This window comes from Lutzomyia longipalpis, chromosome 2 (genome assembly GCF_024334085.1).
Source record: "Lutzomyia longipalpis isolate SR_M1_2022 chromosome 2, ASM2433408v1".
Lineage (NCBI taxonomy): Eukaryota > Metazoa > Arthropoda > Insecta > Diptera > Psychodidae > Lutzomyia > Lutzomyia longipalpis.
Window position 1 is genome coordinate 29,637,806 of NC_074708.1, and position 19,851 is coordinate 29,657,656.

The 19,851-nt window shown below is 38.2% G+C and overlaps 2 protein-coding genes across 3 annotated transcripts; one reads left to right on the plus strand and one right to left on the minus strand.

The window, feature by feature from the left end:
* Positions 1 to 4,159: 4,159 nt before the first annotated feature.
* LOC129790012 (COP9 signalosome complex subunit 8) lies at positions 4,160 to 4,990 on the minus strand. The gene is made up of 3 exons (XM_055827164.1): positions 4,843 to 4,990; positions 4,711 to 4,781; positions 4,160 to 4,643 (listed from the first exon to the last, which is right to left on the minus strand). The coding sequence occupies exons 1-3, from the start codon at positions 4,897 to 4,899 to the stop codon at positions 4,208 to 4,210; spliced, it is 564 nt and encodes a 187-aa protein (XP_055683139.1). The 5' UTR covers positions 4,900 to 4,990; the 3' UTR covers positions 4,160 to 4,207.
* Positions 4,991 to 5,446: 456 nt separating this feature from the next.
* On the plus strand, positions 5,447 to 19,738 carry LOC129790014 (MPN domain-containing protein CG4751). 2 transcript variants are annotated; one of them, XM_055827166.1, is made up of 7 exons: positions 5,447 to 5,865; positions 5,952 to 6,086; positions 6,178 to 6,412; positions 13,998 to 14,094; positions 14,209 to 14,627; positions 14,694 to 17,720; positions 18,106 to 19,738. In XM_055827166.1, coding segments are annotated over exons 1-7 (3,993 nt in total). In that variant the 5' UTR covers positions 5,447 to 5,787; the 3' UTR covers positions 18,108 to 19,738. The 2 variants fall into 2 exon arrangements, with proteins under 2 accessions (XP_055683141.1, XP_055683140.1); XM_055827165.1 differs by having other exon boundaries at positions 14,694 to 19,038.
* The last annotated feature ends 113 nt before the right edge of the window (positions 19,739 to 19,851 follow it).

Below are 19,851 nucleotides of genomic sequence, written 5' to 3' on the forward strand. Positions count from 1 at the left end.
GGACTGGAACACATTTCCATCTGTGGTAATTCCCAAACAGAAAAAAATGCGTGGTGCCTAAAAGGGGTTGCTCGCTCGAAAATTCCCAGCGCATCTTCTACTGAGGCGGGGAGACCACTATGCTCCGTCTGTGTATAGACTGGGATTCCCTTCATAGGATTACGCCTCTGATGATCATTCTGAAGGGTTATTTAGCATATTTTTTGTAGAATGAAAATTTTCAGCACAATATTTTTGGGGTTGGTTCAATTTGGCTTAGGTTTGCTTGTAAATCATCCACGTGGAAGAAATTTAGATGATTTGGAACTCAATATAGGATTTAAGGTCTGTAATTATTCTTAGAGAGGGCAAGATTAAAGTTCGTAAAAGACTATTCGAGTTAAGATATTTTTTTTAAGTTTTATGCATAAATCCTTAAGGTCGTCCCTTTGTCTATTTAATACAGAGCTTTTAGAAATCCCATAAAACGACTGATTAGCCCCTCCAAGAGGGGAGCAATGGACAACACCGAAGTGCTATGGGAGAAGGTGGGTGAAATAGCGTATTTGCCGGAGTCCATAGTGACACCCTCAGAAATTGCTTCTGTGCTCGTGGAGAAAAAGTCCCTCCAATTTCGTGTACATGCCAGGCAAACTTCTCTATGCTGCCACTTTACCCAAATTGAACTTGATGTGATTTGATTAATTATTTCGAAGACGTATCGGGTGAATAATTAAATCTTATCTCACGCTTCCAACATTTTTTGCTCTCGCATATACTTTTTCACACAATATGAGCAAAAAAGGGGTATACGTGAAAACTTGTCCAAATGGCCATCCGTGTGCAAGAAACCCCCGAGGGGATCACATCGTTTGCCATCATTAGTGTGGAGCTACTTAGTGCACAAATTTGGCAATTTTGTCAATCACAGTCAATGTCGCACGATTATGAGGTTCTTCGCCAATTTTCGATGTAATTTCATGTAAACGATCCTCGTTATGAATATTGCTCATCGCGGCACCGAAGGCACATATCTCAGCGGAAGGTGAATGGAAAAGGCGAGCCCATATACCCATCAAGTGGAGCACTTTTGGGGATAAAAACAAGATCACGCTTTCCACATTCCCAGAAATTACTCAGATCTCAATTATAACTTTTCTGTACTAGATTAATTACATATTCATTTTTTATCTGCAAGAATCCGAATCAATTTTTAAAAATTAAGATCAACATTATCTCCTCAACTTTTGGGGTGAAAAGCTACACCCGCTACACCCCATAAGAAATAAAATTTAAAATTGTCTTTTGACCAAAAATAAAGCTCATGATAGATAGTTAAGAACAGGGCCCATGCGAAAAAGGATATCTGTGTGCAAAATACCTCGCGCAAGTTAAGTAGATTGAAAAAGACACGAAACAACCCGCCACTCGATACCCTCATCCCAGCCGCTGAGTTATTAAATTGCAATCAAAAACCCTAATGGATCGTAATGGATGAGCCTCAGCTCAGCATTGCGCCCTAATTATTGGGTGTGTGGCGTGTTTTCTTCTGCGATGCCGCGCACTAACAAGCCCTCAAATCGGGGAGTCTCTCAGAAGCAGCGCGGACGACAGTGCTGTCCAAATTAGCCTCAACCGCGCGGAGCATCCTCCCAATTGCATTTCAGCCCATCCAATATCATTAGCAATGGCCACAAATTTGCCCTCATCTCGTCAAAGAGCTATGGCAATCTTTGTACCATGCCGCCCCGAAATGCACGCGAATACAGCTTGCAGCATCTTGGCAGTCAGTTTTGCATGCGCCCAATTGAGCTCCTCGCGTATGGCAAAAAAAAACGCCAAAATTTCACACCACACTCGAGGAAGCGAAAATTGCAGCGATCCTCGGAGTGAGAATGACCGCGAGAGCTGCGCACCGAAGTACTTGTGAGCACTTTTTGCCTTGTTAACATTCCCTGGCATGCGCTTTTTTTCCATCTCTCCTCCAGAAGAGCACTCAAATGCATCTTTCACGATTTTTCTTCAACCAATTACATTATAATAAACTCATTAGCAAAAAATCGCGAATACATTAAAATACCAACAAATCAAAAAATGGTAATTTTTTTTACAGAATTTTTTGGTTGAAAATTTGTTTTGCAAATTGAAAATTATTTTATAGTTTTAATGGGGAAAAAAGTTCTTTTCCAAACAAAATATAATATAAGAAGTAAAAAGCCAAGTATCATAAAAGTAAGTCGTAAAAGGCAGATGGATGCGTGGAGGGAAATAAAGCAATTTTTTAAAGTTATTCCACGCTAATTACTTTACGATCCAATATTGGCCAGTTATCTTAAAAATTGGCCTTAGTTTACATAAATGCTTCTTGAGCTTTGGAGTAATTAAAATTAAATGTTTCGAATTATTTTGATTTTAAAAAAAATTTCCGATTTTTTTTTGTTGCAGTCAAGATTGCAAATTTTTTAATCGAAAAATGTGTAGTTTTAAGACTTTTTACAAAATTGTTCAAAAGAAGATTTAAATTCTTAATTTGATAACTGCTTCACATTTAGAATTTCTTACGCATTCTCTGTGTACAAGATGTACATAGAATATATCTAAAATCTTGAAGATTTCTCATAAAAGAGCCCTTTATAAATTACAATAAATGCCAAAATATATGTATGCAATCTCAAAAAAAATCTCTCGCAGGCAGATCTTGGATATATCGCAGTAATTTCCCTTCAAATATTCACAAAGAAGCGTGCATATAGTAAAAGCTCCTCAAAATAAATGCAGAGGCTGCACTAAAAATCGCATAAAGCCGCTTCTGCACACTCAGAATACAAATTCACCGAGAAGGCATCATCATCCCACCCCATCCAACCCAGTCGCGTGGGTGAAATCCGCTTGGATTTGGTAAAGCCGAGAGAGAGAGGGTGCCATGCGGCTGAGGGGTGTGAGTCCACCATGGAAGCATGGCAATGCGCGATTCCTCATCCCCTTTGCGCGCCCGGAACTCAGTGGCGCGAGAAGAAGCACAGACAAATTTGTGTGGATGCGAGGAATTACACGCGCGTCCTCCCGCTCTTGCAACTCGGAGCGGCACGGCGAAAATTGATGGTTTCCCCACGCTGCGCACTCGAACTGCCTCGACGGCCCCATTATTATCATCATTTTCGCGTTCACGAAGCTGCCAAGTGTTGGGTCCCGAGACGGCGGGTGCAGGGCGGCAGGTCCTCGCTGCGATGCCACCATCTCACTGCGGCAGAATGAGCATAATTTCGAGGCAAACGAATGAATGGATCCAAAAAGGGCTAATAAATTTTTTACATTGACGCTTTTCCATTTTTTTTCTTAATACTCTTTAGATCTTTAGAAATCTCAGTTCATCTGATTTGATTCAATATTCATCTTTTGAGCATTAAATTAAATTGAATCAAACATTTTAAAAGGGAAAAATCGTTATGAACATTTATGAAACGGCTGAACCGATCCTGGTATTATTTCGCATGAGTTAACGGGGCAAAATTTCTTTTCTTCCTCTCCTTAAGACTTCATACAAATTTTTTATCGGGGAGGTACATTTTATCTTTATTTACTCCTAAAATTTTATAAAATTCATCAAAACTCAACGGATGTACCTAAAAATATGTACTGACAACCCCTTCATTGTCTCTACTTCTCTACCTTCTTTTTGCCTTCTTTTGTGTCCACTTTGCGTCTTTCGAGGCCAAAATCTCGCGGCACGAAAGACGCAGCTTGAAAAAAAGACCATGACTGTCGCACAGATCAAGGGAAGATAAATGAAAATAGAAGTCCGACCGCACAGAGAAGTTCAGAAATTAATTATCCCAGCAATTTATAATTTGAATATCTCTGTTAAGAGCAAAAAATTTACATGATGCCCAATACCGCGGGGATTTTTATTCGTGTCCCTCCAATTAATTTATTCCAACCAGCAGTTCTCCTCCTGCTTTCTGGGCTACTCTTAAACCGCATGAGATTAATTAACACATTATGTATACACAGGATTTCGAGCAGCTCGTCGAATATGTGATTGATTAAATTTCCCAAGTATAGACAGTTACGCAGTGCTTTTGCATTTTCGAAAAAGCACCACACATCCTCATGGAATAACATAAATCTTCAATTTAGGGGTCAAGAGGTGGTGTGAATAAACAATAAAAATCTTACTGACTTTCGTTTAAATGCCTTAAATGTATTCTCGAGGAAACTTCTCCTGCAGTTAATTCTCCAAGAATGAAACAAAATCAGTGAGTTTTTGCAATTGATCTTCGCAGCTGGTGTAAGCAATCTTCTCAATGGCTGGTTTCTTGGGGATAATTAGGCGAGGAAAGGAACCATCGATGATTTCCCAATTGAGACTCTTGCAGGTTTCAGTGACAGCATCCGGGCTGTGATTTGTCATCTCCGCAAAAACATTCTCGAAGATTGAGCTATATGCCCTCCCAATGAGATTTATCGTTTCCACCTGAACCTTCTCCTTGAGCTCACCCATTACCTTCGCAATGGGCTTAGACCACTCGAATGTGATAGCTCTGTAGAATTCAACATTCTTATTGGACCACAGGCATTGGAGGACTGTAAACATACGTTCAAGCTCTGCATTTCCAGATTTGATATTCTGCGGGATACGCTTCCATAAGAATCTGGCTTGACTCCTGAAATAAAGAGGAACATCCTCAATGTCTTTTAATCCTTCAAAATATTAAGAACATTTTCACTTACAGCTCATTCTTGTACAAATAGGCAGCAAATAGTTCTGTGTACAACTGGAGGGAAGCCACACCATTGGGAGCCTGCAAAATCCACTAAAATGTTTAGTAAACAGCCTTAATTTGCCCAAATAGATCAACAAACCTCCAATTCTTGTCTCTCCAGGGCAGCTATTTGCTGATCTATGTTTTCCGGTAGCATTTTTCACTTTTCTTAGCGTAATTTTTCCTAAAATTGACTTCACACAAATTTTCTTGGAGGTTTTGTTGATGTCTCCCCAGAAAAATGACAATTCCGAAATGATTTTCCGAAAATATGCAGATTTCTGAAAGCGGCAACCCGAAGTTTGAGATAAATGCAAACTCTTCTAAATTGTAATTGTGATTCTTAGATGAACTATGCAATCAAAAGTAATCCACTATCCTTTATTTCACCAGATTATGCGATTAAAAAGATAATAATTAGTTGGTTTGGTATATTAATAATTGAGATTATTTTTTATGATTTTTTCCAACGAAAGATTTAAATACGATATACTTTTCTAATGGTAGGAATGTGAAATTTTTTTCATCAAAATCATTACAGCATAATGTTAACGGGCTTTCAGCATATTTTTTCAATATAAAAAGAAATAAATATAATCTAAAATCCCAGATTTTAGATTACATTACACAGATTAGGATCTGAACTGAGCATTGCAAATTCTAAAGCAAATTCATTGATTACAATAGCAGTGACATATTACTTCGACAGTCTCCCAGCTAAAAATGTCAAAATAAGAAAAGCGTTCCCCGTCAGTGTCCAAAAAATTGCAATTTTTGCCCATAAATAGGCCAAAAAATAATAAAATTGTATGTGTAATCGCATCTTGGGGGCTCAGGGCATCGTTTAGTGTATCATACGTGTGGGTAGTCCGTGGTTGTGGGCAGAAAAATGACCGTGAATTTTTCCGGCACATTACAACAACAAAAACAATAGTGTGGGGCATTTTTTTGTACGCTCGCAATCCGAATGATTTATGAATGAAATAATATAGGACATTGCTGAAAATCAATCGTCGAGACCTGTGTTCACCAGTAAACGGGAGGAATGTCCACGAAATGCGATGAAGAGTCCGAGAAAGACGCTGAGAAACACAATGACAGCGATATTGGCGAGGAGGACGAGGTTAGAGGGCATTTTTATTTGCAAAATCGCCTCTTATTCGCGGGGACTCGCGGTGGCACGCTAAAGCTCTTTATTCCATTTTCCAGAAGGAAGAGACGCGCTCACTTGTGCCATTTAGCAACAGCAATGGAGCCGTGCTGGGGCGCACAGTCACCCTGCAGATGCTCCTCGCTGCAAAGATTCTGCAGCCTGGCAAGTCCGCAATGACCATTGAATATCTCGTAAGTTTGTCTCCCGTTTTTTTTCTTCTTTTCATTTTCTCAATAATGGATAAGCTATAACCTCCTTTCTTGCATTTACACACAAAAACAGGGTCAAAAGTTTGTGGGCGACCTGCTGCCGGATGGTAAAATAAAGTCCCAGGAAACGGAGACGGTGTTCTGTTCTCCTAGCGCCTGGGCCATCCACTGCAAAAGGATTATAAATCCAGATAAAAAGTCAGGATGTGGATGGGCGTCTGTGAAGTATAAAGGGAAGAAATTGGACGCCTACAAAGCTGCCTGGGTGCGGAAATGTCAATTAAAGAGAGGCACTTCACCGTGTCCAGGTAAGTCCTCTATTACTTACTTTCTATTAATTTGCATTTTTATAAACCAAAAAAAATATGAATCAGTAGAAAGTTTAAGGATTGGAAGAAATTACTGCAATTAAAGTGTTTTACAAAGCACGAAAAATTAATTGAAACCCCACATAGACGATAGAATTGATACAAAAAAAAACTTGATGAAAAACGAATCTTTAATTACCAATCAATTAATCTAAAAGAAAGGATGAAATATATTAGAAATAGACAATTCAGGAGAATTAACTTCTAAGGTTCGATTTGTGGTGTAGATCCTACATTTTCAATTAAAGCGAAAACTGTTCATCCATTTCATTTGACCACGGAATTGCTCTTGCAGATAAAGAACTAAGAATAGTTGTCAAAGAGAGGTTTTAAATCAATGGACCAACTAATTTTACCACCAATTGATTCAATAAATTAGGACACTAGTTGTATGTTTTTTTGTTTAATAGCTCACAAGGCGCGATTTTAATTATCGTGGCTGAGACCGAAGCATATTGCAGAACACGTATCATTTCAATCTCAATTTGTAAAAATTTTAATAAAAAATGAAGGAAAGAGAAAACGAGGCGTAGTTAAATAACAAAAAAAGGTTTTTTTGAATGTCAGAAGTTGAGATCTTATGAGATCTTATTTATGAAGGATTTCCAACGATGCTATTAGAACCAATAAAAAACTTCTGTAATATTTTTTTGTATTTATTAAAATTAAGATTTTTCGAAAACAAAATTTTCGTTTTTCAATTAATTTATATAACATTCAATTTCGCTATCAGAAGCATCAGAATGAATCACATTTCATCAAAACGGCCCAATACCATTACACTGGAGTTTATATTTTTATTGATAAATATTTTTTTTATCATTCTTTTTGTTCATTTTTTATCTCAAAAGTAATACAAACTAATTTTCAAAAACGTTTCGAAACATTTCAAAGAAATGAAAAGAGAGCAATAAAATGATTTTTAGGATTGACAGATACCAATGAAAAGCGAGAATTTCATCTTGGGTGTGTTTATTTATGTAATTATGAATGTCTTCATAAAAATTCTCGAGCATGAAAGGTGAATACGTGGTGGTGGAGATGAGTTGCGATGTGTGCTGAAGAAAACGTGCGAGAAGAATGCAATCATTCATGCGAATAATTTGAGCGAATTCACTTTGTCAATTTCATTTCCACATCGCTTTGGTGGATTTTTAAGTGGATATTCCAGCCCCATTCTGTGGTCTTGTTCGTGAATATTTTAGGTGTGTAGTTTAGGGAATAATTTCTCACAGACTATTTCTCACAGACTAGATGCCGTGTCTGGGGGTGGGTACACGTATGTATGTATATGCACGTGGGGAAATATTTAATTGAATGAATGTGATTTAGTAGAGAGAGCTTTTTTTTCGGGGGAAGGAGAACGAAGGGAATGTGAGAGTGGGGAATTGGAGGTAACCATTAGTCAGTGGTGTAATTGATAAATTGATTCTGTTCAATAAATAATTCAAAATTTCACATTTAAAAAATATTCTCCAATATAAATGAATGATTTACAAGAGCGTAGGGTAATTAGGGGAAAATATTATTTATTTATTTAATTTTATTTCATTAGGTGCTTTTTTTCATTTCACACCGTATAATTCTTGGTCAGTTCACTGGTTGAGTTTTTTAACAGAGAGAGTTATATACATAGAAAAATGAAAATATATACAAAAAAAAAAAATTAGATTTCATCAATTAGTTCAAGAGATTCCAAGAATTTTATAATTTTCATAGATTCCACATTTGAGTAATTCAGTGCTTTAATAATATTTTTTGTGGTATTTTTTGATCCAAAAATTTGTTTACGAACTTTGTCTAATTTATGACAATAACTCTTTACAGATTGACAATGCAGTTTCTTTTGAGATAATGTTGTCAGTAATTGAGGGGAGGAGTGAAGCGGCCTTGGATTCCAAGTCTGCTCTTTCATTCCCTAAGACGCCCTTATGACCAGGTACCCACAGGAGAGTAACATAGCCATTGAGTTCTATTAGAAGATTTCTAATTTTCCTTACTGTAGTTGACCTGTTTCCTATATTTTGGACTGCCAAAATCACGCTCAAGGAATCTGAGGCGATTATATGATGAGGAAAAATATTTATAGATGAATGAAAGGTTTCTTTAATTATTGAGAGTGCTGCAAGTATAGCTTTGGCTTCCAATAGATAGACTGAGGTTTTACTGTGACATTTGGAACTAAGAACTAGATCATCAGAGGTAGTGACTGCAAAACCTCTATTTGGACCAGATGCTGATCCATCGCTGTACAAAACGATAGGGTCATGAGAAATGTCCTTACAGATTCTATCAAAATATGTGTTAATTTCATCAGGAACCATGTCCTTGTATGGGGTTGAAACGAAAGAGAGATTAATGGATTTATTATCCAATAGCCATGGTGGATTGCTTTCTATAAAATTATGTTCAAAGGTGTTGAAATCCTCAAAGACCCGCTTGCAAAGATTACCTCCTACTGCGAAAAAGCTTCTATTGCTATTTTTTTCATCGAAATTGATCAGATCATTATGACCTGGGATTTCAGGAGAACACAAAGTTCTTATTGCATTTTTTGTGCAGATAAACTCAAAACGTTGTCTTAAAGGGGGAACTCCAGCTTCACATAAGATGCTATTTGTAGGTGATGTTACAAACGCTCCTATGCTGAGCCTATACCCTGCATTGTAGACACTGTTGAGTGAGTTGAGGTATGTTTTAGCAGCAGCCGATGAATAAATTTCACATCCATAGAACATCTTTGAAAGAACCGTGGCTTCATGGACTGTTAATAAGGCATCTCTTTGAGAGCCCCATGTGACTCCAGAAAGACATTTAAGGACATTTAGTCTTTTAGAACAATTTGTTTTCAATTCCTGAATATAATCTTTGAACGATAATTTTTTATCAAGAGTAATTCCTAGGAACTTGTATTTGTCAGTTGATTTAAGAACATCTCCATTTAGGGTAAGAGTTAGCTGAGGACATTTATGTTTCTTGCAGAAATGCATCGTCATGGTTTTGCTGGTGGAAAATTTAAAACCGTTTTCGTTGGCCCAAGTACTCATTTTGTAAAGACATTTTTGAATTTCAATGAGGCGTGTAAAATTGTCTAATGTGGAATTGTAAATGACTATATCGTCTGCGTAGACCAGAATTTTAGTAGGATCATCTTGTGGAAATAGTTCGAATACGCTGTTTATGGCAACTAAAAAGAGTGTGACCGATAGCACTCCTCCTTGGGGAACGCCGTTGGATACCTCAAATTCATTTGATGTTATACCATTTGCTCTAACTTTTATTTTTCTAGCTTGAAGATAGAATTTAATAAATTCAAGGAGATGCCCCTGAATTCCCCACTTGATGAGCTGTCGGATGATAACTCCATCCCATACGCGATCATACGCTTTCTCAAGATCGAAAAATACTGCAGTGACATGTGAACGTTTATCAATTGATTCAAAAATATCTCCTGTTAACTTAGCAATAGAGTTACTTGTAGATCGGTTTTGCCGGAAACCCAATTGATTTTTGTTTAATAGATTATGTTGTTCTAAATACCAAATGAGGCGAAAGTTGAGCATGCGCTCAAAAACTTTCATATCGCAGTCACTTAAAGCAATTGGGCGATAGTCAATGGTTCCTTTACTACTTTGTTTTGGAATAGGAATAACGAAAGCAGAATGCCATTCCAGTGGGTAGCATCCTTCTTTCCACATACGATTAAATAGGTTTAATAGAAAGCTTAATTTACGATCTGGGATGTTTTTTAGCATTCCGTAAGTGACCTGGTTTGGACCACAAGACTTTCCTTTGCTATGGTTTATTGCGCGTTTCAGCTCATCAAGTGAATAGTCTAAATTGAGTTCAAGACATGGTGGATATAAAGGTACAATTTCCTCTATTGAATTTATTATTTTTGTTTTTTGGGCTAGCTCTTTATCACTGAGAGACTCATTAGATGAAACGCTGGAAAATTTCTTACAAAGCAAGTTAGGTATAACCTCTGGATCCGATGATTTTCCGAAACTGCAATCTACTTGGCGGATTGGAGGACTATGAGATCCTCGCATCGCTCTAATTTTGTTCCACATTTCTTTGGAGGTAGTGTGTATACTAATAGTAGAAACATAAGATCGCCAAGACTCAGTTTTAGCTTCCTGGATTTTATTTTTTAACAGTTCTACTTGAGAGAAGTAATTATTTTTATTTTCAGTAGAAGGATGCCTACGGAAGCATCTCAGGGCCTTTATTCTGCTTTTTCTTAGGTTTTTTATTTCTGCATTCCACCAGGGGACAGATTTTTTGATGGAGTTAGGATTTGTTTTAGGAATCGACTCATTTGCCGCATCATTAACGTTTTGAATAAACGAGTTATAATCACTTAAGACTGAATTGGTTTCACAGAGATCATTGGTTTGAAGAATTGTTTGGAATTTGTCCCAATCTGCAGAACTTTCAACCCATTTTTGATTTTTTGTTATTTTATTAGGAGGAGAGTCTATATCTGTTATAAATATCGGGAAATGGTCACTAGCATGTAGGTCCTGAGATACTTCCCAAATAAGCCTGGAGGCCAAGGAAGGATCGCATAGGGTTACATCGACAGCATTAAATGTTCCGTGAGCAACTGATAAGTTTGTAGCCGATCCGTCATTAAGTAAGACCAAATTGTTACTAGTTATTATGTCTTCTAACATATGTCCACGGTAGTCAACTTTATTACTGCCCCAAAGAGAGTGGCTAGCGTTAAAGTCCCCCATGATCAAGTAGGGGGGAGGAATTTGGTTAAATAGGTGTAAAAGTTTTTCTTTAGGAATAAAAGTACTTGGGCTAATGTAAATTGAAACTAATGAAATTGGGATATGCCATGATATACGAACAGCGATAGCTTCAATTTTGGTTTTAAGGGGGATCCTGTGAGAATTCCAACCATTTTGTATGAATATAGAAACTCCTCCACTCATCTTAGGATTACTGGAGGTGTTAGAATGATAGGCTGTGTAACCATTTAAATGTGGATAATGAGGATCTTTCGGGTTAATTTTTAAATGTGTTTCTTGAAGAGCAATTGCAGTCGGGGATTTTGATTTTGAAATTAAATCGAGTTCTGATTTCCGAGGCCAAAAACCTCGACAGTTCCATTGCAAAAAAGAGCAGATCGGGACTGGAGTAGGATGTTGACTATTTGAGACGGAATTCGATTGAGAATTGTGTGCAATATTTCTTGAATTATTGGCCATAAAGTGTTTTACATAGACGAATCACTGTGAGACGGTGAATCGTCGCCAGGAGATTTATTTTCAGGTGAGGGGGATGAATAGTCCATGTCGTCGTCGAGTTCGGAGTCCGGTGGGGAGGGACAGTATTGGGGGTCAGGGGGGTCTGAGGTGTGGGGAAGGGAAAGGGAAGAGGAAGGAATGGGGGAGGGATGGGAAAGGGGAAAAGTGATTTGGGAGGGGGGAGTGAGATTAAGTTCTGTTTCGGCAAAGCCGGTAAAGCCAGTGGCTTGATCTTGTGGGTTGTGTGAGTTGTTGTCATTCTTGAATGAATTGTAGTTTTGGCTAATTTGATGGTGGTTTGGTTCAGTAGATGGTGTAATGTTGGCGTTTGAAAGGGAGTTTTGATTGTTTGAGTTTTGAGAAGGAGATTGTGAGTATGAGCTGATTTGTGAACTTGAAAGTTCTTCTGCCATGATTTTCTTGAAAGCTTTGGGTGTGATTTTCTTTTGACGTTGAGGCTTCGATACCGAATTAACATTTAACTTCTCCTTAGATTTAGAGATCATTTTGGAGTTTGGGTTTGTACTTGTCAGGGTATTGCTTGATGAAGTTGATGGTTGCTGTGAACGGATGACTATTTGGGAAAAGGTAGATTTTTCGGCAGATCTCCCCGAAGAAAGGGAATTATGGGTTGGCTTAGGAGCATTGATTGGGGAAGAAGAAGGAAAAGTTCCTTTCCTCCTCTGTAGTTCTTCTCTGGCGAGATTATACGGGATTCTCATCGTCACCCTGATTGCATTTATCTCCCTTTCTTCAATGAATTTGGGGCACAATTTGTAGGAACTTGGGTGTTCACCGCGGCAGTTCACACATTTCGGAGGAAGACAAGGGCCGTACATGTGGTATTCTTCGGCACAAAAGCCGCAAGTAGGTTTGTTTTGTTTCGAATTGCAGCGCTTTTTAGTGTGACCAAGCTTCTGACACACTGCACAGCGGAAGGGAGATGGAATATAAATTTCTGTTTTCACTGTGAGAAATCCTACTTTCATTTCGGCGGGAATTGTGGGAGAGTCAAAAGTGAGCACGTGCGTAGCCGTGTCCACCCAGGAATTGCCAACTTTTCTCTTCAACCTTTGAACATTCACAACCTTTTGTGCTGATAATCCCTCAATTATTCTCTTTATCTCGAGTTTCATTATTTCTTTGCATCGTATTATTGCATGGGATTGGTTTAGAACCCCATTCTCGGAAACACTGACTGGTTTATTATCAGACCCGATTGTAGACAAATTTTTGAGAGCATTCAATTGTTGTGCGTCACGAGTTTGCAAGAGAACATCTCCGCTTGAGAGCCTTATAGAGACCTTGAAATCATTTTTAGAGATCTTTTCGAGCTCATTTTGGATGTCGAAGACGTCCAATTCCCTGATCGTGTCCCCGCCAAGGACGAAATATTTCTCCGTATCAGACGGATGGGTGAAAAATGAATGTTTTAGAGCTTTATATCCCTTTTTCTGCGATTCTTGGAGAGTCGGCATTTCGCCACGATGTAGCACGTTGTAGATATTAAAGTCTGGTGGAGGGCCGGGGCCCCCCGATGTCTCACTCATCTTCTCACTATCAAATGAACTACCACTAAAGAGTTAACTTATCTAATGAAATGAATTTAATTTGAACTTTTAATAAAGAAAAAAAAATGTGATCAAAAGAGTCACTTGGAAAAAAAATCGCTCTGTGTAATCTCGCACGTCTGTATAGCTTGAGAGTCAGCACAGTACTGGGGGAAAATATTGAATATGGGGAATATATGGTATTTTGGCCACAATGCTAATTTGATATTGAAATTGCAATACATATTAATGTTGCGGAAAATGAACATATTGAACAATTATATTTAGGTCAAAGTCTCTAAATTCATACCCAGCGTCAATTGATTGCATATTGAAAATTGGATGCGTTGTCTCTCTGACAAAAGTTCTACAGCAAATATAAATACGGCATATGAGCAAAATGAATCGCTTTTTGCTTCTCCTCATATGCACAGAGCATGATGACCTTTTTGTGCCTCAAATGGAAAATATCTTCTCTCCATAAATTATTTCACCGTTCTTTTGTCACCAGAAATAAATGATATATGTTGAGAACGAGAAAGAAAGAAAGAGTCACTCCCTCTACGTATGTACAAACTATTTAACTTGTGAAATGACTTTGCAAGAAAAAAAATCATACCTCAAGTTTTATTGTAAAATTTCCATGCGAAAAAGGAATTTGAATTTTCTAAATAATTAAATTCCTTTTTGATTTAACGGTTATTTATTTTTCAGATCCTGACCCAGAACCGGAGAAAAAGGAAGAAGTTCCAGAGCCAATAAAAAGAATCCCAGTCACATTTAATACAATAAGTGATCGAAATATCGTACAGTAAGTTCCTTAATTTATTAAAGGAGTTTATATGTTTCTGTATGGGAAAACCCATCATCCGTTCTTTTTTTTTTAACATCTTTAGCCAAATCAATAATTTTCAATTTTTTTTAGCGATGGCAATACCCTCGTGGAAGTTGTTCCATTCTCCATACTCGGACGCCCACAGCCCTTCCTTGTGTCCGTGTCTACGTCTGCCGTACTCCTGCTGGACTTCCACTGTCACCTAACCAACCGTGAGGTTTGCGGCTACCTCGGCGGTACATGGGATCCCCAGGCACAGCGTCTCTCCATTACGCACACCTTCCCTTGCCGAAATTCTCGGCATGATCGAGAAAAGTCCGGAGATGTGGAGATTAGCATACAGAAGGCAATGTTGGAGAAGAATGTGAGTCTCGTTGGGTGGTATCATTCACATCCAAAATGCGGCCCCTATCCCAGTCTCCGTGACTGTGATGCCCAAATGGATTATGAAATTCGCATGAGGGGTCCCACTGAAGCATCCTATGCCCCGATAATTGGAATTATTTGCTGTGAGTACATGAAAATTTTCTAGCTCTTTAGTGTGAAAAGTTAAATTTAATACTTTTATCGCATAGCTCCCTACAACGAAGATAATCCAACAATGGAGTCTGCAATCGTGATGTATTGGGTCATCCCGCCGCCAGAGAATAAGACCTCAGAGTACGGACGCCCAATGCAAATGTCGTATTCCGTGACACAAGATGAGGAGATGACAGAAGACATGAAGAATGAAATGCTACAATGCATTGAGTACTATGGACAGTTTGACAATGAATTAATACGATTTAGTGATATCTATCGCGATGAAGTGACGTACATTGAGAAGATGAAGGTGACACTGTATCCGAAGTTTGCGAGAAAGCAGGATAATCGGGAGTTTTGGAATTGGGTGCGAGTGAAGGTGGGCCTAGAGGAGGAGAAGGAATTTGTTGTGCCGAAAACGGTGATTGATCAGATGCTTGAGAAGCACCAGGAGATGCTGCGGAATGAGCAGCTAAGGCGAGAGGCTGAACTAAAGTCAAAGGATGAGGGTATGGAGAAGAATTCACATGAGGAGAGTGAAATGAAGGGAGATGGAGAGAAGGAGGAGAATAAACAAGGTGGCCTCAATGCCACAGATAAGACTGAGATGGATCCCAAGTTGGACACAAAAGCTGACAGGGATGATAAGCAAACGCCACTTTTGTCGCAAATATCGAGTCTGCAGGAACAACTCAATCTACCAAGTGGACTAAATATGAACCCTTCAACATTGGCTACAGCCTTGGTTATTCCTCATGTTGCCGGGAATAGTAATATGTCCAGCAATGCAAGTTCGGCCACAAATACCAACTCCTCCCCACGCGATAGTCCCATTACAATCCCATCGAGCTCAGCGAGTCCGGCAAAGTTTGAAATACCAATACGAGCAAGTCCCTCGCCAGCTAAATCTGATGCTTCATCCTCCAGGACACGCAATTCCCCAGCACAGAGTCCTGCCAAGTTTAATGTGAACGATGTTCTCCGGAATAGCCCTTGTCGGACGCCAAACAACCAACACGTACCACCCGTATCAACTCCAGTATCCTCTTCAACTTCCTTGAGGCACGACAACAATCCTCCAGCCGGAACGAGCTCTCTCAAATACGACAGTGGAGGTCCTGCTGCAGCTGCTGCCAATATGAATGAACTCTTTGCAGCGAGTCTAGCACAATTGGCCAAGACTTTACCTCCTGGTTTACTAACCAATGACTACGCAGCTCTCTTCCAGCAGACACCGGCCAAGATGGCCAATGACTACTACTCCATGGCTGCAGCAGCAGCCGCCGCAGCTGCCATGGGGAATGGCAAGGGTTCCGGAAGTTCCCGCTCCAATAGCAATCTCAAGGACCTCATGCAGCAATTCAATAAGAATGATCTCAGCAGCTACATGATGCAGTCACAGTACAATCCTATGTTGGGCATGACACCACCGAGGCAAGAGCCCAAGGCGAACTCTGCTGCATCCACATCTTCCAGGAGCAATAGCAAATCATCACGATCGAATCAATCAGCCAGAACAAGTAAATATCTCGATTCTCAGGCTATTCCGGCAACGAGTAAGAGTCAACAGCAACAACAGCAGAGATTAGCAGCTGGGTATGAGTCTCTAAGAGCAGCTGAGGCCAATCGGCAATTGGCGGACTTTATGAAGTCTACGGAATACGCTTCGCTGCTCCTCCAACAATCCGGAGCTTTAGGTTTTAATCCAGCCCCCACGCCACCTACAACGTCATCAGGGAAAAAGTCTCGCTCAAAGGCACAATCAACAGCTTCCGCAATGCCATCAATGGCTGATCTGAGCTCCCTCCTTCAGGCAACGAGCAAAATTCCCGATCTAAGTAGCTTCTTCGGAGCTACAGGAGCTACGAAGCAGTCAGACTTTACGCAATTTCTGCAACAAACTGTTGCGCCTCCCGTGACCTCAATGGCAAGTAGCTCAGCAGCTAGTAGGAAGGCTGCAGCGGATTTGTCAAGTTTTTACGGGAGTAAACTTCCGGATTTGACGACCATCACACCAGTATCGTTGCCATCGACAAGTACAGCAAATAATCTCACGAATTTACCCCATCTGCCCTCAATGGCGGATTTTTCGGCTCTTTTCGCGCCAGTTTTGGGTGCAGGATCATCCGGCAAGAAGGGAGGAGGCTCAAGTAACTCTATGCCAACGAATGACATGCTGGGTACTCTCCTACAGGCGGGAAAGATGAATGATATCAATTCACTGCTATTTCCAGCGAGCAATGGTAGTGGAAAGATGACAAATATGTCTAATTTATCAAGTTACTTCTCTACACCGCTGGGTGCTGGAAAATCAGATGCAATGTCTCTGTATCCGAATATCTCAGCCACAGCTACGACATCCACGGCAACGTCGTCAAGGCGTCAAAAGCAGGAGCAACGGCAGCAGGAACAGCGACAGCAGGAACAGCGGCAACAGGAGCAAAGACAGCAAGAACAGGAACTGGCGGCTCTGTATCAACACATGAAGTACCCAGGACTTCCGGATCCACTGTCAAAGAGCACCTTGGCTGCCAATAACATGTACATGAGCCCCTCGGCGGCACTGCTGAAAATGCAGCAGGAAGCTCTCAGTGCCATGATGATGAAACCCCCCAAGAGCACCTCAACGTCGTCATCAACATCCTCAACGGCCACCTCACGAACACCAGATATTCTTAGCATTCCACCATCAATGTCACCCATTCCTGAGAGACTCCTCACGGCTACCCCGTCAAAATCATCGGCATCATCATCCTCTAGCCGCGGCAATAGCCCTCATATGTCCCCCAATCCCACCAAGTACAACTTCAGTGCCGTGGATTTGGCAATATCTGCTGTACCATCATCCACTGGGGCACCCATGAGGACCCCAACATCCTCACCGCTCATGGCTACGGATCTATCTGCTAAGAAGCTGTACAACCCATCAAATTCATACGGTACTGCACCAGTGAAGAAGCGCATGGAGTTCTCATCAATTGCCGATCTCGTGGCGCCGCCACCGACAAAAATGCAAAAGATGGATGAACAAGGACTCTCGGACGCAGATGATTCGGGAATCCTCAATTTATCCAGCAACTGTAAGTGAACTGCTTTCCTACTAACAATTTAGTTCAATCAACATTCCACACTACAATTTTGCACACGATACCTAATGTTGCCAACAATGATATTTTTGATGATTTCAAGATGGCGGCATTTATTTGACATAACCTCTGTTTTTTATTTTCAAAATCGAGGATATTTTTCAGACTTATTTTCATTTTTCTGGCAAAAAAATAACAGTTAAGAGGATTAAATGCACAAGAAAGTTAGAGAAAATAAAAATCTTTAAAAAGAAATGAAAATTTTGTAAGAAAATTTAATTTTTTTCTTCAATTTAAAATAAATTGTTGGTGGAAAATGTGGTGTGGTTTGTTAGAAAAACTATCAAAGGAGAATCACCTTAAAAGTATTATTCAACAGGATTTAATGGCAGAATTAATGAGACAATTGAAAAGATTGAAATGAAAAGCCTAAATAAGATCAAGACAGTATGTTTTCTAATGTTTAGCAATTCAACTAACATTTTCCTATGTATTTTTTTTGTTTAATTTAATCCCACAACTAAACATAATGAGAATAGAATTGAGATTTTACTATTTTTTATACGAATTGTGTTTGAGAAACGAATAATTGTGATTTTTATTTTTTAATTTGTGCTTTTTATGGTTTTTTGTAGCCTTAGTTCCTTCCTATTTTTTTGTATTAGAATACTTTAGAAGTACCTACTATTTTTTTTAACATAAAAAAAGAAAAGCATGATAAGATGAAACTATTGCACAACCAAGTGACTGCGAAAAATAAATATATTTATTAGTATAACGATACTAAAAAAGAAAAATCTGCATTCATTCAGTCTGAAAAGTTAGAAATTATCTGAATATTAAAACAAAAAAATAGTTTTATGTAAAATAGAGATTTAGATGAAGAATAAAAAAAAACTTTGCCATAACTCGAGAAAAAAAAAGATTTTAAAACTCAAGACGGATTTAAAAACAATAAATGCGAAATAGTTTATCCATCGTATAATCCTTTATTTTATTAAGTTTTTTTAATACAAATAGCATTACTAAATCGACTTACACGGTACATTATGTATCTTCTTCACAATTTTTACCGTGAAGAATCCTATTATAGACAATGGTGTGAAAACCAGATAAAAAAAGCCTGAATGGTTTTATTAAAAAATCTCTAATTTATTAACCTAAAAAATAGAAAGAAGAAGGAAAAAGAAAAAAACATTTATTTGACAATTTACTTTAGAATAAAATGAAGAATTAGCATTTTACAGTGCAGTGTAATGAATTAGGAAAAAGAAGATTTAAAAAAAGTGACAGAAAATGTTAGAAAAAGAAATGCAGCTCTTAAAGAAAAAAAAAAGATGAAAAAATTGATTTAAGAAAACAAATATAATTATATATTTAATAATATACATTTTAATGTGTGTATTAGCAGAAGAAAAAAATTTGCTGCCTGTAGCAAATTTTAGAAATTATTAATTCGTTACGAAATAAGATTCAATCTACAATTAAATAATGCATTATAATTTTAATCAATTTGACTAATAAAAAAGAAATAACATTTAGAAAAGTATGTAAAAAAAATATATAAAAAATGAAATTTGAAAATTAAAAAAAAAGAGTAAGAAAAGCTCTAGAAATAAAAGAAATGACAAGAACACAACTAATAAATTAAAAAAAAGAATAAAAAGAGAACATTAGGATCATATTTAGTTTAAAAAATAAAGTATCTATACTACTAGTTGATAAAAGGGAATAGAAAGTGAAACGGACGAACAGAATTTACATTTTAAAAGGAAGAAAGAAAAAAAAACATTGACGTTTCTTTGAGCTAAAAAGAAAAGAATAGATTATCGAAAAGAAAATTGGAAAAAGAAATGACAAAAATTGATGAAAAAAGAAAAGATATCTTGAAGAGTTTTATTTATTGATGACTGTATGTAAACGATAGTATAATGTATACTGAATGTATCTCTTTTATTTGATTTTTTTTTAATTTTTACATATTGTAGAATGATGAGACGAAAAAAAATGAACTACTCTTGCTATTTATCTTAATATATAAAGCTGAAATGTTTGTCTGTCTGTGGCACATGAACTCCTCCTAAACAGCTGGGCCGATCTTGATGAAATTTGGTATGGGGGTAGA